The sequence below is a fragment of the Trichomycterus rosablanca genome, chromosome 18 (assembly GCF_030014385.1).
Source record: "Trichomycterus rosablanca isolate fTriRos1 chromosome 18, fTriRos1.hap1, whole genome shotgun sequence".
NCBI lineage: Eukaryota > Metazoa > Chordata > Actinopteri > Siluriformes > Trichomycteridae > Trichomycterus > Trichomycterus rosablanca.
In genome coordinates this window covers 25,714,104-25,739,935 of record NC_086005.1, presented here as the reverse complement: position 1 = coordinate 25,739,935, position 25,832 = coordinate 25,714,104, and the positions used below count along the sequence as shown (strand labels likewise).

At 40.4% G+C, this 25,832-nt stretch overlaps 1 protein-coding gene across 2 annotated transcripts; it reads right to left on the bottom strand.

Moving 5' to 3' along the window:
• Positions 1-1,679: 1,679 nt before the first annotated feature.
• On the bottom strand, positions 1,680-24,248 carry robo4 (roundabout, axon guidance receptor, homolog 4 (Drosophila)). 2 transcript variants are annotated; one of them, XM_063014460.1, is made up of 19 exons: positions 23,833-24,248; positions 14,108-14,434; positions 12,940-13,097; positions 12,607-12,727; positions 11,796-11,934; positions 11,530-11,657; positions 11,241-11,356; positions 10,874-11,105; positions 10,573-10,694; positions 10,292-10,463; positions 9,502-9,693; positions 9,384-9,426; positions 9,179-9,294; positions 8,690-8,995; positions 8,429-8,533; positions 8,094-8,232; positions 6,183-6,395; positions 4,909-5,246; positions 1,680-2,894 (listed from the first exon to the last, which is right to left on the bottom strand). In XM_063014460.1, the coding sequence occupies exons 1-19, from the start codon at positions 24,041-24,043 to the stop codon at positions 2,680-2,682; spliced, it is 3,393 nt and encodes a 1,130-aa protein (XP_062870530.1). In that variant the 5' UTR covers positions 24,044-24,248; the 3' UTR covers positions 1,680-2,679. The 2 variants fall into 2 exon arrangements, with proteins under 2 accessions (XP_062870530.1, XP_062870532.1); XM_063014462.1 differs by lacking the exon at positions 23,833-24,248 and adding an exon at positions 16,836-17,122.
• Between the last annotated feature and the right edge of the window lie 1,584 nt (positions 24,249-25,832).

Here is a 25,832-nt window from a genome sequence, read left to right as displayed (position 1 = left end):
CACTGGTTTCTATTAAAAATGACAAATAAATTAATAAATGAATTCCTGACTTATAGCTATTAGAGAGAAAATTTGCCAAGAGGAAAATAAAACCCTAGTGCTGCAAGAAGTCAATCTTTTTTGGTAAATGTAGTTATGTAGATTTTCAATGGACGCAAGGCACACAGTAACACCCTGGATGGGGCGCCAGTCCATCGCAGGGCAAACACACACACACACACACACCTATAGGGCAATTCAGTGACTTCGATTAACCTGACTGCATGTTATTGGACTGTGGGAGGAAACTGGAGCTCCCGGAGGAAACCCACACAGACACGAGGAGAACATGCAAACTCCACACAGAAAGGACCCGCACCGCCCCACCTGAGGATCGAACCAAGGACCTTCTTGCTGTGAGGCGACAGTGCTACCCACTTAGCCACCGTGCCGCCCAACACTCAAACTATAAACTATAAATGTTTATTATTATTATTATTTCTTTAATATTTAATTTTTCTATTTCTAATTATAGGTATATAACGGTTATAAGCTATACTTCTTTCATATATATTCATTCATACGTATATCTGATATTATATTGTACATAAATAATACATATTATTGCATTTACATATATTGCATTTATTTGCATATTGTGTATGTGCACATTGTACATTTGTATTAGTTCTTCATGTTCAGCTACTGGAGGACAAGAAGTCCCTCATTATTATTATTATATTATTGTACCATCTAATCTTGTACCAGAATGAAATCTTAAATTCCAAGATTTTCCTGGATAATCCGTCTGTTGTGTGTCGACCCACAGAAATACTCTCGAGTTGAATCCTCTTTAAAGCAGATATGGGTCACTGAGGTGTAGCAGCCGTTTTCCCCTCTCCCAAGGGCTCTGTGTTTTCCCTTTATCCTCCTGCTGGGAGATTGATCTACCCTGTAACTGATGCTCAGCTGGGCGGCGGTCGGCAGTAAGGAGCTTCGTTTGAATTTAGGAAAGTGACAGATACTGAGAGAGCAGGTTGTTACACAGGTGCTGCGCGTTAACTTCTATTAAATGGGATCATTTGCGGCTTCAGCTGATCACCGTTCACGCATGATAATGAACGCTCAGTTTGTGGTTGTATATCAACGGCTGACCTGTTTAATACTTTTGTTTAATAAAAGTCTGAGGAAAAACGAGACTAAACCAAGATTTATGAGGTCTGACTAATTGTTTCATGCATTATAATCCCTGAGGACTAATGGCTGCACTGCTGTGAAAAATGAAAGCGGAACAGTGGACGCGAGGTTGGACCAAGAGAGACGCAAAGCGCTTGTTGCATGCAAAGTGGGTCAGTGGATTACCAGCAAGCTATAAAAAGCCGTCTTTTTGGCCAGCGTTTTCCATATCCTCAAAGTGTGTGTCTGCAGGGGGAAATGCCAAGCATATGGCCATAGGGAGGGGATAAAACGGGCAGAACATAATCCCCCAGTAGCTGTGTGTGAAGGCTGGTGGCCAGCGCTGTATGATCTTGTGCTGTTTGGATTACAGGTTTATAATAATGTTCTCAGCCTCTAAATGGACTCTGAACATTCACAAACTCCCACAATCAGCCTCGAACACCCCACAACTGCACACACATAATGCTGGCAGGCCCAGTATACCATAGGCTTTATCAGAGAGAAAAGCTGCCAGCCTCTGCTATCACCAAGGCACAGTTTATTTGTATTAAAAGGCTCAGGAGGAACAGTGGAATTAGTAAATATGTCAACAACATTTTAGTAGAACCAGTTCAAATCCAAAAATATATAAAAATGAATAAGTCATTTTAATCATGTAGGAAATATCTCTATTGGCACTTTAATCTTGCATCACATCTCAGGTTTAGATTCATATAATAATATTATAATTATTCTACTACAAATGTATTTCACATTAACAATAATAGAATAACACACCTACTGTACGTCCTTATCTACACGTCTAACATTAAAATAATTCCCTGGAGTTGTTTATCCACCACATCTGCAATTTATAAATAATTACCACAGACGAAAACTTACAGCTGCCACTCTTGGGCCCCTGAGCATGGCTCTTAACCCCTTAATTGCTTGAACTGTATTCAGTCATAATTGCAAACGTAAATGCTTTAAACCTGAAGAGCTAAACTGTATTGCAACAAACCTCGCCGATAGAGCAAATCATGACTTTAAGCTCCATGGTGCACTGTGTAGGTTGGAGAAGCCATTATTCTATACACTCTATAGTGCACAGAAAATACTAAGTTAGAAATAATTTAGGATTTGGGCCTGTTTTCATCAGATGCAACAGTGGCAGACACGGTAAAGGTGATGGGAATTAGGACTGACCATGGTAATGACACGTAGGGTACAGATGTGGTGGATGGTGATTCAATTGCAATATGTTAAATTACTACTTAATTACTACCTTATAGAGGCATAAACAAATCGTACAATATTTACCTGTGTTTTAGATGGCTATTATATAACATTCGTGACGTATATTAAATAAAAGTGGTTTATTTACATGAATACATAACCTTAAAAACCTCACTGAAAACCCCTCGACTAGGAATCGAAGACAAAAGCTGCCCTAAAGGTTCTACAAAGTCTCAACACGAGTTCTGTTCTGCGGCTCAGGGACGGTGAGAAATGATCAAATCTGAGGCACTCTCTGTAGAATCATCGCTGTGAGGTGCTTTTGTACGGGAGCTCGGGCCTGGTGCTGTCCAGGGAAGATGCTGCAGGTCCTCCGGGCACTGCGGACGCCCTGATCTGAGCCTCCATCTCCTCCACCCAGGTTGTGCTAAAATCCCACACGGCCAGAGGGTCGACCTCCCCGAAACAGTCCCGCGGAGGAAACAGCATGCTCAGCGGAGACCCCGGCGGTGAAAAATCTGCTCACATAGACAAAATAAATTACAGCGGCTCCTAAAAAAAATTCAATCTATTGTTGCTTTGCCTGGGCATGACTTAGCATTAGCAAAATGACAGTCCTATTCACTTTAATAATACCGGCCGTCAATATCTTGTTGCACTAAAACGGTTACCAGAGCAATTTAATTTTGTTGGCTTTATCTGTGAGTGAAAAGAGAAAAACAATTTGGTAAATGGGAACCCAGCGCCTCCTTGAGAATGGTGATTGATTTGGTGATGGAATAAACCGAAGTCGCCGGTTCAATTTTCTAAAAGCTGCTATTGTTCCTCCTGATCCTCCAGCCAATGTCAAGATATGGTCTAAATTATGAGCTGTCTAATCTCAGCATCACCACTGTTTTCTATTCCACCTCTGAGTGGGTATGAGAATCTGGGGGTGGGGGTAAATGGAAAGGAAAATGTGAAGCTCCTGATAATGCTGGTAATAACTGTAAATCAGAGCAGATTGCAGCATAAAGGGTGAAATGTTCTGCAGGGGCACTTGGGTACAACCCAAACTTTAAGGGTAAAAGACTCTCTCGCCTTGGCTAGAAACAGATCTGGTAAGACTGTGCCATCTAGTGGACATAAAAGGCAAGAACTGAATTCGCTTGAGCTCTACTGTAGTAGTAATGCATCTGGACACGTTTTAGATACACTGATTACTAGCTAGTCCAAAAGGGTGCATCAAGACTTGCATTCTCCAAGACACACTGGTAGAATGGATCGTTCTAAGAAAAAGCTCAGTTTCTTTTAATTAGCCTCTATAATTACGCTGTTACTGTAAAACGAGTAATCCGGAAGCAACAACTGCTCAGCCCTTGTCACCCCTCAGTTGCAACACACTGCCCTGAGTTGAAAACGGCCTCTGAAGCAAAGAGCAGTGCAATAACGCTGCATCGAAAGGGAGGGTGTCCGCAGCAACTCTACATGAATGCTTCCGTTTTAAAGTGACTTAAGCACACGTGGGTCTGGACGCTTCTGGTTGGGAAGTGCACATACTTTTTTTTGATGAGTTAGTAGTCATTAGCCATCTTCACAACAGGGCCTGGACTGTAGTGACATTGTACCTAAATTATTCATCAGGCCATTATACATCCGTTTTATATCAGAGACGTATTCAGCGTCTAATGCACGCCGATGTACCGAGCAGAATTCAATAAAATATATTATTGATTATTTTAATGCTCTTAATGGACAAGTTTCCTCCTGCATTACGAGTGTGTTTCATCTGCACCCTGCTTTCAGACACGCGGGATTCTGATCCGCTTTTAAACGTTCCTCTGTTTTCATTAAAAGTGATTTTGTGGTTCTAAACCCGGCTCTAGAGCAGCAGATTCATCTGAATGCATTTCTTTCCTAACACATTTCATTTTATTTTGGTTAGTGCACTATTATTCTCCCAGCACAGCAATGAAAAGGTTAAAAAATCCTAACAACAGGGCGGGCCAGGTGGTGCAGCAGTATAATCTGAGCTACCTGGAACGCCCCCTAGCAGACACAATTGGCTAATACCTAAAGCAGACAAAACTGGCCTCCAGTCTGCTGTGTGGGAAAAGACCGGACTAAGGTGTGGGGTTATCATCGCTGTGTAAGGACCCTGGTTGCCCCTATACAGAAGTGGAGAATGGCAGAGATCGGGGCGTGGCTCTCTGTACGTGAAGCCGGCCTTACACGCAAATCCACCGAAGTCTGGGACAATAAGAAGAGACTGGGGTGTCAGGCAAATATACACCCTGCTTGGACGCCGTCTGGGTCCCCAGCAGCACATTGGCTATGCTTACTTGGCTATGCAACAACACAGCTGTACCTAATACTAGAACACACACTACCATGCCATTACAATATAAGTGTCAATGCAGTGCGGGTCAGTGGGGGTCCCGTATGATTCATAAATGGCTTACAGGTGGCATGACAAGGTATGCAGGGCAACTGGTGGCCTGCTTGACCAGGTAACTCGAGTATTTTTAAATGTAGTTTGACAGTCAGTCTTGCCTGATAAAGTTCCAGTCACCGTCTCTCCCGTCATGGCCAGGATGCGAGCGTAGTTGGCATCGTTCATGAAGGACCCATCCGAAGAGCTGATTATGCTGGTTCTCGCGCTCTGCATGTTTCCCTCAGACGTGGATCCCCAGCCGTTCCACAGCGAGCCCTCCCATTCGCTGAAGCAAGACGAGGGTGTGCTCCTCAGGGCGGTTCTCCTCAGCCCTACAGTCTCCGGCTCATCGTCCACATCATCTCCTACCTCCCGCTCAGAGGGTCCGCAGATGTAACCGAACGTGGGTGTGGGAGAGAACGGACGAGTCAAGGAGGAGGATTTTTCAGCCAGGGCACTAATGATTAAAAACCACACATTTAAACAGGAACATGTAAGATGCACATTAATGAATTATGCACAGTTCGTTCGGCTGCCTAAAACTTTATCAACTGCTTCTTTTACCACAAAAGCGTTTGGAATTTGCCTTGATTTTTTAAGCTGTAGCTTAATTATGCAAATTGCGCTCTTCTGAAGGTACAGAATTGAAAAGCTGCAGTAAAATTATCATTATGGAATCAAAAATGCTTAGTTCTGAAATAAATGACTCGGTTAATAAACAAATTCATTAATTTCTCTACACTGTTCACATACGATACCAGGTGTTTTACATTTTTTACTGTCTGCTCCCTGTTATCTTTACTCTGCTTGTGGGATTATTGGTCCCATCTGTTTCTTGAAGCCCCTGGTTGAAACCTGCTGTGTTTAGTCTTTACCTTAGTGTTTATAAAGAATTTAACATTCAAACTACATGAACAAGCCATGGAAATGTTTTTTCTATCTATTTCAAGGACCAGTCCCAATACTCTTACTCACGGCTCCCCTCGCCACCCACTGTTTGTACCTAGCCAAACCGCACACATCGCTTAGCCCTTATGTTCTGTACCTGGCAAGGGATGCCTCGTTGGCGTATGGCACCACTTAATATTATAGCAATACAGCTGGGAATGATTTCAGAACTCTTACCACATAAACCTTAGTTCTAAGCATTTCTTAGTCTATATACAGGCTCCCAAACAGCATAACTTTACTTTATCAAAGCTTTATCATAGAGAGCATAATGGGAAAAGAAAATGATGGCCACGCTGTCTACCCTAATCAGAATGACAAAAGTCTGGATCCTTGTAAAACCCGCCCTGATACTGGTAATGTTGTATTCATTCGTGTTAATCAGTGTAAAGCAAGAACTGCTTGTCTGTATAACTGTAGCAGAAGTGAATGTGTGTGTTCTTACCTGTGTCTGCGTGGCTTAGGACTGAGCTCGAGGTACTGCTCCTGTGTCTGGGTGCTCAGCGCGCTGTCCTTGTGGCCGTTAGTGGACAGGCAGAAGGAGGCCGTAGAGAGGCGGCTGTAAGGAGGACCGTGTTGTGAGGGACAGCCAGAAGATGCTGCACACACAGACTGCAGGGAGCCAGCATCTACCGTCAGTTTAGTGGAGCGGCTCGAGCTGAGGAAACACACACATCGCTTAGCCTTTATGTTCCGTACCTGGCATCGGATGCCCGGCGTATGGCACCACTTAATATTATGCCAATACAGCTGGGAATGATTTCAGAACTCTTAACACATAAACCTTAGCTTTGAGCATTTCTTAGTCTATATACAGGCTCCCAAACGGCACAACAGTGAAGCTTTGACCTTTATTAATGGGAAGACAAAATGATGCCCACTCTGTCCACCCTATTAATCAGAGTCTAAGGCGTTACATATACACAACTGTGCTGTTAACACCCCCTACAGACTGACAAAAAGTAAAAAGTACTGCTTCTGTTCATTTCGGCATGACATAGCAGTTGTCCATCTGTAGTTACATATTTATATACTTCTGCATGTTTCACATACACACATTATAGTATTTTAAGATCTTACACCCAGTGCGAAGTAAAGCTGGTAGTTCACAAGCATCTATGTGTCCTAAACCACATCGTTATGTACTGAATTTGTAAGAAATTAGGAAATTAGTATCACTTCATACTGTTTAGTACATTGCATGTGGTTTAACAAACAAGGTAGCCAATAATGTAAGGGAAAAATACTCATATTTCAGCTGGAACACCATGTGAACAGTTAATATTCACTCTCAAGAGTTGGTAGTGGGTGGGATTTGGCAATTGCAAAACTAAAAGAGGAAATAGTTTATAAATGCATTGTTGCACTTTGTCCATTAATTAAGAAATCGTTCGGGTCAATCCTGCATTATTTGTGTCCATTACTGCATTTTTGGACTATAAACATGTTTTCCAAAGATTGTTATCGACACATGAAGTGTACGAGTTCCTTAAGTGATTTCCTGTTTCTCGTCTCTAATCTATTTTCTGGCCTTGAGGGCCCAGTGGCCTTTGGTTTCTGTGACCACTGGCTGCATTTTAAACTCCCACACTTCCAGACACTTTAATTAGTAGAGTAAAGCACTCTGTCTATCAAAATGAGCTGCAGGCTGAACATGTTTCCTGACCGAGAGTAAGACTTCCTCTGCTGTATCTGCCTAATGACAGGGTCTGACCATAGATTGCTTCCCCAGAGTACAGGCCTCGTGTATACAGACGTGCGAAGGTTCCACACCAGTTGTTTCACATATCCCAAAAAATACTCATTAGAAAAGGGGAAACAAATGTGTGTAGCACAATTTCTTCAGTTTTATTCTTGTGTTAAGTGACAATACAGCAAAACTTGAACTTGATGTACCTATAAGCATAAACAAAAACAATGATATGCGGAGGGGGGTTTAAATTAAGGGGGTTTCAAATTAATAACATTAAATTTGTTGTTCAGCGAATTTTAGCCATTACAGCTTCAAAACCTCTACAGTGGGAAATTAGGTTTTGCAGGATTGTGGTTCAGTTTTGGTCCATTACTCTTAGATAAGATAAGCTATAAGATAAGACTTTATTGATCCCTTTGGAGAAATTGACTTGTTACAGCAGTACGAGAGAAAGGTGGTAAAAACAGAAAAGACAACTAAGTGAAAAACCTTGCACACATAGTGTGTAGTTATTTACATTAAAGGATTCCCTTTAAAAACAAGTGACGTACTTAATAATATTATGATGAATATACTGTAGATAATAATATGAATTGGCACTATATTCAACTCCATAAATCTCCATACATTTTCAATGGAATTTAAATCGATATATTGTCTCACCCTTCCTCTGAGCTGATACTATGGCCATCATCCATTGGCAGGGAAGGGGGAGTGGGCAGCACATCCACAAAACGCAGCGAGGCTGAGTACTGCATAATCCTGGGAGAACCTAATGCCTTCACACGCTCTGGCCCTCCCCCTACAGCACAGAGCAGAAATATAGGGACAGATTATATACGGCAACCTCAAATACTTTATTTTTAGTAGCAATTATATCTCTATCATTTCAGTAATTTCAACATATTCTAAGACCAAATTAGAGTTATAAGTCTGAACGTTTAGAAAGTCAACATATATTTATACTAAATGTTTACACAGCAACAATATCGGTGTACCTGTGTGCTGGCTGAGTCTGTGTATATGATTGGTAGGGGCGTTGCGAACCAGTAGGGCATGTTGATGCATGGGCACTAAAGGAGCACTGTTCACCGCATGCAGCTCTGCCGACAGATACCATCAGAGATTTGACAACGAATGACAGGCATGTTTTGTTATCAGTTGTTTCACTTCCAATCCTGATTATGAAACCTATATGACCTAATTATTTTCATTTCATTTAATCCTTCAGACAATATCAACTGTTTCTCCTTTCATACCTCGTTTAAAGTTCTTCTCCCAGGACTCCTTACGAACACCCATACTGGGCTGGCTGGGGAGAGCCCGTTTCCATGGAATTACCTGGCCGTCACTGACGGCAGGTGGCTTGGCTACGGTCTGAGTAATGCGTATCGTCTCGGTGCCGTGATGCTGTGTTTTTGAGTGAGGCATTTTGGTACGTCGAGCCGGACTGTTAAACGTTTTCATACCGTCACCAGTCAAATCCACGTAGAAGGTGCCATAAACGCCACAGTTGTCTGGCACTATGGGCACGGCTGAGTCTTTCTTTGCTGTCATGGGCAGAGCTATTAGAAGGAGGAGAGACCGGGGACACATTTACATATTACTTAAGGCATAAGCATTGCGGATTTAACTACTTTAGATGAAGAGAGTTTTAATTATCCTGTGAGCCACTTATCATGGCTTCACAGGTCTTTAATATGATTAAATTTGCTCTCTTAGATTCATAAAAAGATTTTGAAACTCACTAGTTCTTTTGGGGTCTGGGAGCTCCTGTTTTTGTGTCCATTGACCCTTGTGCTGTTCACCATTACACTCAGGTTTCCATGCTCCAGAGATCCATGGAGAATCTGGGGCCGCCATCCTATTTAGAACCAAAATAAAACCTCATTAGTAAAGGGATCCAACATACAGACTGTTCTTTCACTAATATTTAACAGGACAACAGCTTACCTGTGTTTGATGATGAGGTCCTCACTAGCCAGACGATACAACCCTAAAGAAGACCAAGACAGCCATCGTTTAGTTATAAATTAAATGCTATGGTTCATTTTTGAACACTGGTGTTAACCTGTTTTGTGAGCTCCTCTTCCTAAACCACCAGGTCTGATATGTTTTCGATACAGACATACAGCTGTAACCATCAGCACGCACCACAGGAGAGCACCAACACTGCCGATAAACACTGGATCCCTCATTAACGCCAAAACATCTGACAGGTTTAGGGCATTTCGGTGATATGGAGCTGATTCCTGCTTTGAGTCTGAGACACATAACAAAGAGAGACGGTAACATTAATCTAGGTTGCGCTAATTTTTGATCTTAGTCTTCTGGTCACATTTTATTGAACAAAATATCAATAGTGATATTGCGGTGGGCGCAGCAGTCTATTACACTAGCCCACTGCCAGCCAGTGTTTTCGAAGCCCTGTTCAGTGTATTCCTGCCTTGTGCCTAGTGTTTCCCATTGGAACTGGACCTGCTGCAAATCTGACCAGGATAAATTGATTAATGAAACTGGAATTACAATCAGTAAAGTTTTAAATGTTAGCAAAACTGGAAAAACCTTTTGTATTTCCTACCTGTTTCAATACCTGCGTCATGCAGGCATCTTCAACTAGCCATTAGAGGCCGCAATTGGAGCACTAATGAGGAATCCATACAACCATCCGTCCTGACAACTACAGGCCGGTCGATAACACATCTGAAATTTGAAATTGGGTCGAGCAATGGTGGGCTAGCGCATTAGACTGTGCCACCCGAGCTCTATTGTAAGGGTTTTTAGGCTTAGCTTTAAAGTCTGTATAATGACAGAATGATGAAGAACACACTACAGAGACACTTTGAGTAGTTTATAAATACCTATGAGCAGTTGGTACGGGTTACTCTGAGCTCCAATGCCAGCACCATTTACCGCCGCTACTCGGAGCCAGTAACGCTTGCCAGGCTGCAGTGGCTTGATCTCCACAGTGTGTGTTCCACTGTCCACTGTCCAGTTCAGATACTGCTGCTCCTCTTCCTGAACACACCACACCTGAAACACAGGGTACACTTCAGACCCAGACGTGGCAGTAACACCAATAAGACAACATAGAAATTAAACAGTGAACTAATCTGAACCGTGTGATGTGTGTGTGTGTTACCTGGTATCCCTGAATGATCCCGTTATGCGCATCGTGTGCCGGTGGTTCCCAGCTCAGCTGTGCTGTGTCATTTCGGTCAGTGGGCATTGTTATGGACACTTCCTGAGGAGGAGCACTGGGAACTGTGGACATTTGATGAAATTTACCACAGGACAATGCTGTAGTATTTATCATTAACCCTGATATTGTTTAAACATCACTGTTGCACAGTGATTATGACTGTGAATGGCTACAGAGCCAGAATTCACCCTGTTTATCACTTAGATTCTAAAGGCATATAAGTCTGTTTAGGAGAACTTACCTGTCTCTGGTACTCTCAGGTGCCTGGTGTTGCTCTCTCTGCCATACAGATCACTCCCATACGGCCGAACTTTAAACTCGTACTTGTAGCCCCTTTTTAGGGGACCTACGTGGGTCTGGACTGCAGGATGGGCAACTTTTTGAGCTGCCCAGTCTGAGCTGGCAGGTAAAAGAGAACGATAGAGCACCTCAAACCCCTGCAGATAGTGTAGTGGTGAGGATGATGGCTGAAGCTAATTAGAAAGATGAAGTGGAACAAAAAATGTGTTTCAAACTGTGTTTATTTGGTTGCAGCAAGAGAAAAACCAAAATAGCTTATTTATTTTAGCGTGTGTACAGTGAGATAAGGAATGTAAGAGTCAATTTACCTTCCACATGACTTGTGACATGTTTGAAACAGCTCTCAGAACAGTGACGTTCTCTAGACTGATGCGAAGTGCAGACAGCTCTTTATGCAGGTCCTTCTGGCTGCTGCTGTCTGTATCTGCAGGACAGAGTAAGCTAATGAAAAGCTGCTATACTATTAAAATCTTTAAATAAATTATAGTACATACACTGTATAGTAAATACAGGTTTGCAGACATCTGACAAATAATTAGTTAGTTAATCAGTAATTAGAGTTTAGCAGGAAGACTGTGATGGCTGTTTATTTTGTACCTTCCACAAAGAGCTGAGCACTGGCTGTAGCCACTCCAACATCACTGACCACAGTACAGGTATATCTGCCAGCATCCTGTAACGTCACGTAGTGGATCTGGAGACTCTGGTCTGGATTAACCAAATACCTAATACCATTACACAAAGAAAAAAGGAGGGAAAATTAACTAGCTTCAGATACATTTTAAATACATATTTAATACAAAATAAAACACTTCTGTGAATAAGAGTTTTTAGTTTTCGTTTGGTCAGGTTGTGTCTCTAACCTGCCGTTGGGTAGTGGTCCCTGCTCTCTGCTCCACTCCAGCCTGGGCATGGGGTCTCCCTGACCATCACAGAAGAAGTGTGCTGACTCCCCGAGCTTCACAAAAACATCCTGAGGTTCACGCCGTATCACTGGCTTCTCTGAAGATAAGAAACACTGATGTTACCATTTCGATAAGCACAGTGACAAGCACAGATCATTATTGATACATCATTTCCTCCAGGCAGTTAAAATAAACTTTAAACTTTAACACCCAGCCAACTTGGGATCCAAGAAGCTTCAAAAGGACACTGTACCAACCGTGAAAAAAAACAAGACAGTTTTTGACATTGAAATCAATAGTGAGGAAAGTGAAGCCCCTCTATGTTGGCAGACTTTTAAATAGGGATAATTTCGAGGCCAAATCTAGGTGCAGATCTTACACTTGTACATTTTGGAAGTTTTGTACATAATTTAAGTGTAATAACAACCTTATTTATGAATAAGTAATGTTACCCAGAGTAATTAGAAGCGCAATGATGCACTCAGTTTTAAATTCAACGTAACTACATTTAACTGAGGAAATCTGATGGAACAGATAACAACGCCTACAGCACAACAAAACCATTCTTGTAAAAGAATTATGTAGTTTTTTTTGAGACTTTCATATCTTAAGGGTGCATCATTCTGGTCCAAATACCTGATTTAGCATACTTTTTATGCCAGATGCCATTTCTGATGCATCCCTCCTTATTTTATCGGGGCTTGGGACTAACAAGTGCACCTCTCAACGGCTGTTCTGACAATGGTTAAAACCGTGCAGGAGTGCTTACCCAGAACTGATAACCTGGCTGCTCTGCTTTCTTTCACTCCAACATTGTTTGAAGCCACACAGATGTAAACTCCAGAGTCCTGCTTCCGTGCTGGAGCTATTATCAGCTTTCCATTCAGTTCCTGTGCAGGAGAAAAATATGAACATATATAGGTGTATTTAAGAGAAATGAGAAAGCTCGATCATTTGTATTGGGAGTTTTATTAAGGCTGAACTCTTTGACTACAGCGCGCTCTGCTGGGTAGTCACAGAAGCGTCAACTATTCATCAACACGTCAAATGAATCAAACTAGTCAGAGAATAAACTCTTAAGAAAATATTTTTATACTCTCACAGTGTAGTGTTTGTCTGTGGTGTTGATAGGGACGCCGTCTTTCTTCCAGCTGACATTGGGTTCAGGATGCCCTACAGGTGGACTGCAGTTCATCACGGCCATCTCTCCTGCGGCTACCTCCATGTCGCTGGGCTCCATGCGGAACTCATCTCGCAGAGCTGTAAATCAGAACTTAACTTTAGAGAAGTCCATTCACATGTACAAACAACTGGGTAGTTACGTTATTGCCAGGTGGCATGGTGGCTTGGTGGGTAGCACAGTCGCATCAAAACAAGAAGGACCTGGTTTGTTGTTGTTTACCTGCTCTATAATGACTAACTTTAACAATAACATGCCTAAAGCAAGGCCTACTGAACTAGACAGCCTAGTATACACTGTCCTCATGCACCTCTGACGTATGATGTCTATGAGCTCTCTCCTGTGGAATGTTAGGAACTGCTGGTCATGTTTGAGCTACAAACACACAGTGTCGTTACAGCTCAATTAGTGCGCTGTGTGTTTAAGACAGAAGGGCAAACTTTGACACCTGACCCTGACTAATCTCATCTTCGGAGGCTTCCGTATTCACTTTAATGTTTTTTTTCCTTTTCAGTTTAATGAACCGCTTTATCCTGGTCAAGGTCGTGGCAGGTCAGATTGCATCAGGAAAGACTAGACACTGGCTGGGATACCCTGAAGAAGGGCGCCAATCAATCTTAGGGCTTCGGCCAAAACCCCCCACCTCAGTGGTGGTGGCTAGTGTAATAGACCTTTGCGCCACTTTAGCGCTGGACTGTAATGTTTGAATAGTAAATGATACTGCTTCAGCTCATCGAGTTCTGTCTGCCTGAGTTAAAGCAAAGGAAAAGGAAACAGCTATCAGTACTGCTGTAAAGTGAGGAACTCAACAACTCTGGATCTTTGTGACTGCCAAAATATATATGACTCTTTAATTTATTTACCTTTTAATGTTCTGTAGCCTCGGTGTGTCTGTGAGCAGTGAAATAAAGTAATAATACTGCAAGAATTTAATGAGCTTTGTTTAATATTTGTGTATACTGAACCCAGCACTGCAATGTCAAATAGATCCAAACAGTGCTATTTTAATCAAAGCTATTTTAGGGTAAACACTAAACAGCCATTTAATAAAAAATCACAGGTGGAAAAAATGTAAATTAGAGAAAATTACCCGCGATATGCAAAGAGGCGTTCCTACTGACCGCAGAGCCAGCACTGTTTCGCGCAACACAGGCATACACCGCTTCATGGGACTGGCCCTTCCTTCCAGGCACCACGCTGAGAAAGAACAGGCTGCCCTCATGTAGAATGATGGGCTGAGACTGGCCTTCCATCTTTTCAGGCTCCAGTGGAACACCGTTGCGCAGCCACTGGATGGAGGGTTCAGGGTTTCCTTCGGCTCGGCAGGACAGCGTGGCAGGACTTCCAACCCGCACCACCACGTCAGACGGGTGATGCACGATACGAGGGGAGACTTCATCTGGGCGCAGTCTGGAACCTGATGAACACAAGATGGACTGTAGATTGGTGACCTTTAGAATAAAAAAGTGAGATTGGCTATTGAACTACACAAAAAAAAACAGAAGGGGCTGTCGAACTAGGTTTATCTTGCCATCACTCGCTCACTGTGAAAAGTACGTGGATTATAGGATGATATGCATACAGTGGTACAGTGGTAGTGGGACAGTGGTAGACCAGTGGGTAGAGCTTTGAACTATCAACTGAAATGTTCAGAGTTAGAATCCCAGCCCTCCCATGCAGCCACTGTTGGGCCCTTGAGCAAGACCCTTAACCCTTAATCCAGGGGTGTCGTACAATATCTGAGCTCCCTGAGCTCTGCTCTGGGATATGCGAAGAAAGAATGTCGTTGTACTGTACATGTGTATATGTATATATGACTAATAAAGGCTTATACAGATCTATGCACAAACTTGCTTTTATTTTGGGGGGCCTGAAAAAATAACATCCAAAATAAAACCAAACAAGTAAAAATCCTTATTAAATAAACCACATGACTCCTTTAGATGTCTCATGGACTCCATCTTTCTGCCAGGCAAGAATTTTAATTGAGTAGTCCTAATGTTTTTTGCTCATGGTGTACAAATGACAAAAAAAATCAGGGCATCCTTCCACAAGACAACAATCCCTAATACCACAATCAAAATAAAAAAGCGTTAAAAGTACACACACAAGCCTGTCGACAAGAGATCATACAAAAAAGAAACTAGTTCTATTCCTGGATGGCACTGTACATCTCTTGAGTGACATGCCTGTTTTTAAGGACCAGTCAGTGAGTAAAACAGACAAATGTTTCCTGTGTGGGTAAAAAAAAAATCAAACTGTGTGAGGAACAATAGACCTAAGCACACAAACACAATCAAGAACCAACAGGATATCCATCACCTGTGCACAGAGCCCTGCAGCAGCACAGATCCTGCTATTACTGGCCAACACACAATGACCCCTTTGTGCACTTTGACGAAACACGTCAATCCCATCATCGAGGGAGGGGGTTCTTGAGACAAAGCAACACACTTGACTGAGTTTTGCGAGCCATTGTCTGTCTGATAGAGACGAAAAAAAATCCATGTGATAGGGACTTCGCATTTTCCACTTCCTGCAATTTTACTGTATCTCAAATTAAAAACAAAAAATGGTTTAACTGATTTACCACCAGTTTGGGAGTGCACAGGGCTCAACAATGTACAACGGAATGTGATACGTTCTTGGCAAAACTGTCATTAATTGTAAAAAAAAAAAGGCTCTATTGTCTCATACGTGACAATTTCCTGATGAAGTGGAAGTAAACAGTCCATAACCTCAACGCCTTTTTATTAACAGGATACAGATAAAGTGGATTCGACCATTTAATAGGGAAAATTACAAATTAAAAACTTGGAACAATGCAAACAGCATCTTTTACTAACATTGAGAGCATTTGTTTATTATTTTTCTCACAACAGATAGGAGTTTATACAGATGTATACATTTAAACGGATGATATGGCAAAATGTAGAACACTTTGGAACATCCTTACAATCCAAATACTGTATTATGATATATGACCTATCAATATTCATCATAAGGGTGATAGCTCACATCATGGTCTTACACACACACACACACACACACACACACACACACACACCCATTCACTTACAGCTAAAAGAAATGTAATCATTTCACCTGCTGGCATGTTTTGGGAGCTGATAGGAAATCTTTTCACTTTTCATAAGGCAGTAATTTATGATATTCAAACCCAGGCCCCCAGGAGACACAACAAATGCTGATCAGTGATGGTTGGTCATATTCTTGCTGCCAACAAGCAGCATTTTTACTTCTGCTTGTAATTCTGACTGATAATATTCTATGTTTAGTTGGTTTCTGCTACCAGCTATTTATTTATAAGGATTTTAACCTCCTGTTTTACACACTTTGGTTACACAAGATTCATCAGTTCACAAGTGTAAAGTCAAACAGTCATAGACAATTTTGTATCTCCAATTCACCTCACTTGCACGTCTTTGGACTGTGGGAGGAAACCGGAACTCCCGTTGGAAACCTACATGCAAACTCCACACAGAAAAGACCCCAGAACCTTCTTGCTGTGAGGTGACTGTGCTACCCACTGATCCACCGTGCTGCCCTGCTATTAGATACATGTTCAAAACACAACACCCTGGTTAGTGATAAGCAAAAGCCAGTGTGACAAATTAAAAGAAAAAAACCGTTACACCGTTAACATATGCACTTTTAGAAGGAACTGACACTTATTACACGTAATTGTTCATTTTAGCTCAACTAGACACATGTTTAAAGTCTTAAAGTGTATACTTAATCTACACTGACTCTTAAAATTCACTTTACATGTGTTAAGAACAATAAAACAAGCTGCTTACCTTGTAAACACTGAACCACATTAACGGCCAAATAAATCTCTATTAATAAAAGCTGAACTGCTGCCATCGTATATAGCGCGCGCGTACACACATGCGCACATCCACACAGCGTCTAACTGAAAATAACGGATCAACACATCGCTAAATTAACGTATCGCTGATCCCTGTGACTCGGTTCTGGTGGCAGTCGTTAGAACATGTGAATTAGAACAGTTTAAAGGAACTTTTAGAAGTTCACAGTAAAGTTCCACATCCCTCCTCAGAGAATCCGTTAATGTTAAAAAAGCGCCATCGGGGCTGAGAAGCGGTCCGGCCCCGCCCCACATCCCGCCGCCCGCGCGCAGGAAAGCCATGCAGGTGCAAAGCGCCCCCCTTACTAATGCCGCATTCAAGCGCTCCTCAAAAGTTTGACTTTACTAGTTCGAAGTCGTAGGTACGACCTTTTGTGTTCCATAGTGGTTTAGTTCAGAATCAATTCAGTTCACTTTTTTTCAATCTTCATAGAAAGTTACTTCTACTTACAGCAACAAAATAAATAAAAAAACAGGATGAAGATAGATAGATAGATAGACAGACAGACAGATAGATATAAGATAGATAGACAGACAGACAGATAGATATAAGACAGACAGACAGATATAAGGTAGATAGATAGATAGATAGATAGATAGATAGATAGATAGATAGATAGATAGATAGATAGATAGATATAAGATAGACAGACAGACAGACAGATAGATATAAGACAGACAGACAGATATAAGGTAGATAGATAGATAGATAGATAGATAGATAGATAGATAGATAGATAGATAGATAGATAGATAGATAGATAGATAGATAGATAGATAGGACCTGGGGTGACAGGGCCTTTTCCATAGCTGCTCCATCTTTATGGAATGCTCTCCCCAAACACCTACGAGATTGTCCTGACCTGTCCAAATTCAAGTCACTTCTCAAAACTCATCTATTCAATATGGCATTTAACTTGTAACAACACGAAATAAATGCTTTTATTTTTGCTATTCTTTTTAATAGTTTTTATACTTAGATCACGACAGAAATGTGAAGTCCTAGATCCTAAAACTTGTAAAGTTTTCAGTTTCCTGATTGCATGTAAATCTGTCCTGTTTCTGTCTAATTTTAAGAAATTGTTCTATATTTGTTGTTCTCTCTCATAATTTAGCTAATTTTTAATGAACTGTCTTATGCTGCTCTCTTTGTTTTTATCTTAATTATTCTTGATGTTGATGTACTATTTTGATTTTGTACTATGATTTGTATGGTGTATGTACGTATTTGTTTTGATTATTTGTCTTATGTAAAGCGTCTTTGAGTATCTTGAAAAGCGCTATATAAATAAAATGTATTATTATTATTATTATAACCAATGTATACTTATAGGTATGAATACAAGAATTAAAATATCAAGGAGGAATATGTAGTCTTGGAAATGACGGTACAATGTGTGTTTTAGTTTGTGTTTGCTGATTTAGTTTAACGTCCCTGTCGTCGTGTGGTGTTAAACAGTCTGACTGCCTGGGTACATTGTTTTAAATAAAGCCCAACAGATGGATAAATGCCGCTCAGGTGACGCAGCGGTAAAAACACACGCTGCAACCAGAGCTGGATTCTGAGCACATCGTATCGAATCCAGCTCTGCCTTACCGGTTCGAGGCTGAGTGGCTGTATGAGCAACGATTGGCCGGTTGCTCAGTTGGGGGGGGAATTTATTTATTTATTAGGATTTTAACGTTATGTTTTACACACTTTGATTACATTCATGACAGGACCGGTAGTTACTCGTAACACAAGACTCATCAAATCACAAGTTTTAATGTCAAACGCAGTCATGGACAATTTTGTATCTTTAATTCACCTCACTTGCACGTCTTTGGACTGTGGGAGGAAACCCACACAAATACGAGGAAAACATGCAAACTCCACACAGAAAGGACCCGAACCACACCACCTAGGGATTGAACCCAGGACCTTATTGCTGTGAGGCGACAGTGCTACCCACCAAGTCACTGTGCTCGGTCAAGTTCTTAGAAGATCAAAACAAGATAACAGGACAACGTATTATCTGACTAAATTGGCTAGTTTAAAGTAGCAAGTAAATATATTTAAGAGACTGATGTTTGAGCGAGGATACTCATGACAAACATCATATACAGTGTATCACAAAAGTGAGTACACCCCTCACATTTCTGCAGATATTTAAGTATATCTTTTCATGGGACAACACTGACAAAATGACACTTTGACACAATGAAAAGTAGTCTGTGTGCAGCTTACAGTGTATCACAAAAGTGAGTACACCCCTCACATTTCTGCAGATATTTAAGTATATCTTTTCATGGGACAACACTGACAAAATGACACTTTGACACAATGAAAAGTAGTCTGTGTGCAGCTTATATAACAGTGTAAATTTATTCTTCCCTCAAAATAACTCAATATACAGCCATTAATGTCTAAACCACCGGCAACAAAAGTGAGTACACCCCTTAGTGAAAGTTCCTGAAGTGTCAATATTTTGTGTGGCCACCATTATTTCCCAGAACTGCCTTAACTCTCCTGGGCATGGAGTTTACCAGAGCTTCACAGGTTGCCACTGGAATGCTTTTCCACTCCTCCATGACGACATCACGGAGCTGGCGGATATTCGAGACTTTGCGCTCCTCCACCTTCCGCTTGAGGATGCCCCAAAGATGTTCTATTGGGTTTAGGTCTGGAGACATGCTTGGCCAGTCCATCACCTTTACCCTCAGCCTCTTCAATAAAGCAGTGGTCGTCTTAGAGGTGTGTTTGGGGTCATTATCATGCTGGAACACTGCCCTGCGACCCAGTTTCCGGAGGGAGGGGATCATGCTCTGCTTCAGTATTTCACAGTACATATTGGAGTTCATGTGTCCCTCAATGAAATGTAACTCCCCAACACCTGCTGCACTCATGCAGCCCCAGACCATGGCATTCCCACCACCATGCTTGACTGTAGGCATGACACACTTATCTTTGTACTCCTCACCTGATTGCCGCCACACATGCTTGAGACCATCTGAACCAAACAAATTAATCTTGGTCTCATCAGACCATAGGACATGATTCCAGTAATCCATGTCCTTTGTTGACATGTCTTCAGCAAACTGTTTGCGGGCTTTCTTGTGTAGAGACTTCAGAAGAGGCTTCCTTCTGGGGTGACAGCCATGCAGACCAATTTGATGTAGTGTGCGGCGTATGGTCTGAGCACTGACAGGCTGACCCCCCACCTTTTCAATCTCTGCAGCAATGCTGACAGCACTCCTGTGCCTATCTTTCAAAGACAGCAGTTGGATGTGACGCTGAGCACATGCACTCAGCTTCTTTGGACGACCAACGCGAGGTCTGTTCTGAGTGGACCCTGCTCTTTTAAAACGCTGGATGATCTTGGCCACTGTGCTGCAGCTCAGTTTCAGGGTGTTGGCAATCTTCTTGTAGCCTTGGCCATCTTCATGTAGCGCAACAATTCGTCTTTTAAGATCCTCAGAGAGTTCTTTGCCATGAGGTGCCATGTTGGAACTTTCAGTGACCAGTATGAGAGAGTGTGAGAGCTGTACTACTAAATTGAACACACCTGCTCCCTATGCACACCTGAGACCTAGTAACACTAACAAATCACATGACATTTTGGAGGGAAAATGACAAGCAGTGCTCAATTTGGACATTTAGGGGTGTAGTCTCTTAGGGGTGTACTCACTTTTGTTGCCGGTGGTTTAGACATTAATGGCTGTATATTGAGTTATTTTGAGGGAAGAATAAATTTACACTGTTATATAAGCTGCACACAGACTACTTTTCATTGTGTCAAAGTGTCATTTTGCCAGTGTTGTCCCATGAAAAGATATACTTAAATATCTGCAGAAATGTGAGGGGTGTACTCACTTTTGTGATACACTGTAAGTAAGAAGTAAATAGATTAATCAAGAAGTTACTAAAAAGTAAATAGAATAATACATAAATGGAAGTTTTATCTGATTTACTAGATTGCAGTTGCCTTAATGTGCTCATATTTGTGATACAATATCTCTGACAGGCCTTAAAGCAGCATTACTGCTACATTAAAATATGGAACATTCATATAACATTTTTCATTTACTGACAATATCTTCCCAAATTCCACAATACCAATTTAAGAGAAAATATATTAGTACAAACTGCCCTTCATTAAATGTTAGGTAGGTGGTGGTTAGTTTTAAAATCAGGACAGACATGCTCTTCGGCACAGAAACAGGAAAGCAGAGAGTCTCTCAACACAAAAACAATACGTGGAAATGCCTTCAATTCCAGCTGCAATGACAGAGCCTGAGATCACTGTGAATACTATCATAAGTGTATGAAGAGTGTATTCCTGTGAGCAGTCTAAAGGGGACAGCTCAAAACATTATTATTAGCAGTAGGAAGAACAGGCTTGTATGGTGCATGGTTATTTACTAGGGATTCTCTTTCAAAAATCTGCAATATTCAACTGCTGTGCTACCTGAGCACATGTGTTAATCTTACAAATGACATTGTTTATCAGAACTATTATGTAGTACATTTAAAACATGTTTAAATAATTGTATAGCTTGTATTTCTGCTATCCTCATGATTTACTAAATAAAGGCTGCATGAATAAAATGTTTACAGTGAGTTATACAGTAATACTTTGGGTAACAGAGTTAAGCTTTTTGGATCATAATCTAGCTTTAAAAATCAAAAGCTGGACTTCATAGCCAATGCAGAGCTTAACAGACAGTGTGAACTTAAAAGAAACTATTACCACTATCTGCTATGACCACTACTATAAGCCAACACTTCCTCGAGGTACGTTTGTAAATGTTTATGATTTACTAGAAAAATAAGAATTGTTACTTTAAAGTCATTTCAGTTTTGTGAGTAAATTAAAAATGAAAATGTAGAAAGAAAAAACAAACAAGAAAGTGCTTCAAGACCTAAATAAAGTAGTGTTTAGTCAGCTGTCAATTATAAGCTGAAAAGACCTCGGCTTTTCTAATAGACTTGGACTGATCCAGGGATCACGGCCTTGATGGCCTGCAAATCAAGTGGCCTTCAGAAGCAACAATTGAGCCGTTGATTGGACGCAATGAACTGCAGAACAATAAAGAGTCCTGAAGCACTGCAAGAGAATTTACAGTTTACACAGGAACCCCTCAGAGCAAACTAGCTGATTTTATGTTGAGGACAAAGTTAATAAAAAAAACAATAGTTCCACATTTTTTCATGTTGGATTGTTTTAATTTATCAAAAACAATATAACTTAGTATGTTCTTATTAAATCACTAACTGAACTCACTGAACGTTGACAGAATTGGTTAATGACATTGATAATTACTACATTTTATCATGTTTTATTTCATGATTAAATGTTACCAATGTTATAACTAAACATAATACAAAAAATGGATCCCAAACAAAAGTTTTTTAAGTCATGATGAAAAGTATTTTAGTGATTTTGCTTTTAAATGTACAATTAAATGTACAGCAAAATAAAACATTTAAAAGGTACTGCATCACAAAGATGGTCTGTAGTAATATTTCTGGTACAATAATAAACAGGTAGTTTTTTGAGTTTTGTGGTTTGACAGCAGATAAAAAAGTTTAAAAGTTGGCCACAAAATATTATAGAATCATTTTTATATTATTTCAGGCAATGCAGTCACTGCAAATGTGAGTTTATACATATTTAAATAGCTGTGAAAATCTTGAAATGTGGTGGTTGCACAGACATACATTTTAGTCAGATAAGTTGTGAAACTGATAATCCATTTATTTGTATATATATTCCAATGTATTCTTGTTTAAACTTTCACAGATATGTATCCCATTTTCAAACTTTTCTTGAAGTTTAATATGTCAATTAATAAATGACTTGTATAAGTTGATAATTAAGTTAACTATACTTTAAAAAGTATTGCTTTTCAGAAAAGAAGTACATTTGAACATGGATTTTAAAATTGCAAATTGCAAATATGTTTATTTAAAATGTAAATTATGCAAACTTTTTAATTAAAAAAGAAAGAAAGAAAAAGAAAAAACAACTGTCAAACATTATGTGTCCAAAATAATTAGCTACAATAAACAGGCTTATTTTGCTGCCTGAAATTATGCAAATTGTGTTTGATAGTATTTATTTTGCCCTTTTTAAAATGCACACTTAAAATGTGCATTCACATTATTTCAAATGTAGTGTCTGATCAACCTTTTCTAGAATAAGTAATGTTTAAAAAATTAGAAATTATAGAGTCTGATGGATATTAGAATGTCTTTAAAGTGATGACTACAGATTACAAAATTACAAAACAATAACAGTAATTAATGAATTTTAAAAAGTTATTTGTAGCTCTAATTTCATGCACAACATGCCCATGTTGAGACGTTGAAAATTGTTCCGCTCAAAGCTTTTGCATGAACATAGCTGTGACATTTCTGACAGACAGAAAAAAGGAATTTACTCAGATCAGACCGTGTACATAACCATGTGTAGCAGAATGCAAAAAAGCATGAAAGGTCATCTGTTTAATCTTTCTGCTATGATAAATAAATGAAGAAACCGTATTCATATAAAACACACACACACACACACACACACACACACACACACACACACACTTGCATTAAATGAGTAACATTATTAAACACAAACTTTTCTTTTACTTTGTCTCTAAGATATTGCACAACTCTTTATAATAAACTAAATATCTGTTTATTTAAAGACAAACTTTCTTAACTTCTACAAAACCTGTCTGATTTGTGCCCACCACCTTAATAACTTCTTCAATAAAAATATAATCCATAATTTCAATGGAAATAATCAATTGAAATTCATTTTAAAGGTGTAAAGCATATAGCACATAAGATCCAAAATAAAGGGGTTCTGTTTCAAAAATGTCGAAATTATGCAAACCAATATCAGACAAAGTAAAAGGTGCGTAAGAAAAAGTTCCTCAGACTTTACCTTTCCTGCGGTGGTTCCTGTCCCTGCGTGATGGACGTTCATGTGCCAGACGATGTCTAATCTTTCCTTTACTCTCTGGCCTTTCTGACTTTGGAGCCTCCTGTAGCTGTTGCTCCTCAGGTGAACAGGTACAGAGACACTTACACTGACCTGAAGTCTTTGCCCATGTGCACAGGCATATTAAGCAGAGCAGCCAAACCGAGAGCTGCATCTTCTCATAAAGCAAAGTTTCTCTCCACAGTTATCCCTTATTGTGCCATCGTCATACTGGGTACACCTGAATCAAACTTTTACCAACAGAGCTGTTCTAGGTTATTTAAATGTCATAAAGGTTTTTTCGTTATATTCTAGTGCTTCATGCTCACTTCCCCATCCTCATTCTTTCTACCTTGCTCTCTCCATCTCTCCCTTTCTTTCTCCTGTTTCTCTGGCCTCTCTGTGTGCTTTTGAGGAAAAAAAAGTTGAATGATACAATGACTGAAAAACAAGTTTGAGACCCCATGCTGGGAGGAGAGGGACGGGGTGCTGTCTCCTCCAACAACATCTGTGTCATTCGTTCTGCACGTCCCACAAATAGAGAATAAGGCTGGGACCAGGGGCCCAAGAGGGATCGGAGGGGGGTCTGAGAGACGAAGCAATGCAAGGGGAGGATGGGGTTCTTATTATATGGTTTAATTAATTAAGTCTACAAGTTAATGGAACCGATGTAAAAAAAATCCACAAGTTTTTCCTCTTCAAACATTGTATAGTCAGAAAAAACAGCATTGTGGAAATAACTTTCGTGCTGAAGCTGCTACCCTCCTGCCACGACGTTTCAGCAGCTTGCTGCTCACTCAAAAGCCCAGTGTTTTCAAACAAAACTGACCTTCTATGGCTTCAGTGGCTCGCCTAGCTTGAAAAGGCACTGCTTTTGTTGGAACTCATTCACAGTTTACCAACTCTTTTTTTAATCTCACGCTCGCCTTTTATCTTCAAGCAATAAAAACGAGTCGAGCATCTAAAATCGCCAATGCAACTGGAACAGTTTTTATTGTCAAGCAAAGGTTGCTTCACCTTACGTGAACAGTGAGCAGCATTTCATTTTCACCCCAAACATATCAATTAATCTGACAGCAGGACTGTTGTGGCTTTTGATGGGTGCAGGCTTCAAAAAGGCACAAAAGAGGCACTTTTCTTGCCACCCCCACTAGTTCCAAAACGGTTTGAAAAGTGTTAGCCCTGGGCTCGAAAAGCCAAAAGAAATTTGTTCTTGCCTGTTCACACAGTATGGGGTTGAAACATCATTGTGGCTCAGTGGTCAGAATCAAACAGGAGAGAGAAAGTGATTAGTCTCATACCGACAGACCCAGTGTCAGTCTCTCTAGGCCCACTGATTCGCTTCACAGTCAATACCAGCAGGACCATGCTGGGCTAACAGGCCTGACCTTCTATGGGATAAAACCCACAACTTCCTGACTAATGTCAGTGTTGTGGGCCACACAAGTTCAGTGTAAATTAATTAATAAATTAATTATTCAAATAATGTTGTGAGAAATAAAAAATTAGGGCAAACTTTCTCATGCAGTGCCGTCTTAGGGCTCAGAGATCACAAAAGCTCAACAGTGGTTTTTGGTCTTGCCCTAAACAGACTGAGATTTTCATAAAGTCTGATTGAATCTTTTTACAATATTATGAACAACAGATCTTATTTTAAGTGTAAAACCCTAAATTATTTGCAGTCTTGCATTGAGAAATGTTTTTTCAACTAAATGACAATTTTTTGGTACAAATTGATAAGCCTTGACCCATCTTTGATTGCACAGACTGATCCTTGGTGGAGTTTCCTTTTATACCCAATCATGATGTCCTCACCAGTTCACCTGCTTATTGTGGAAACATTTTATTATTTTGTCTTTTGTATATTGTGGTGCAGGCATCAAATATGGTTTACATTTACAAAATTCAATCAAGTTAGTCAGCCAAAATAAAGGTTTTTTGGTAATTTGGGGTTGGGCAAATAT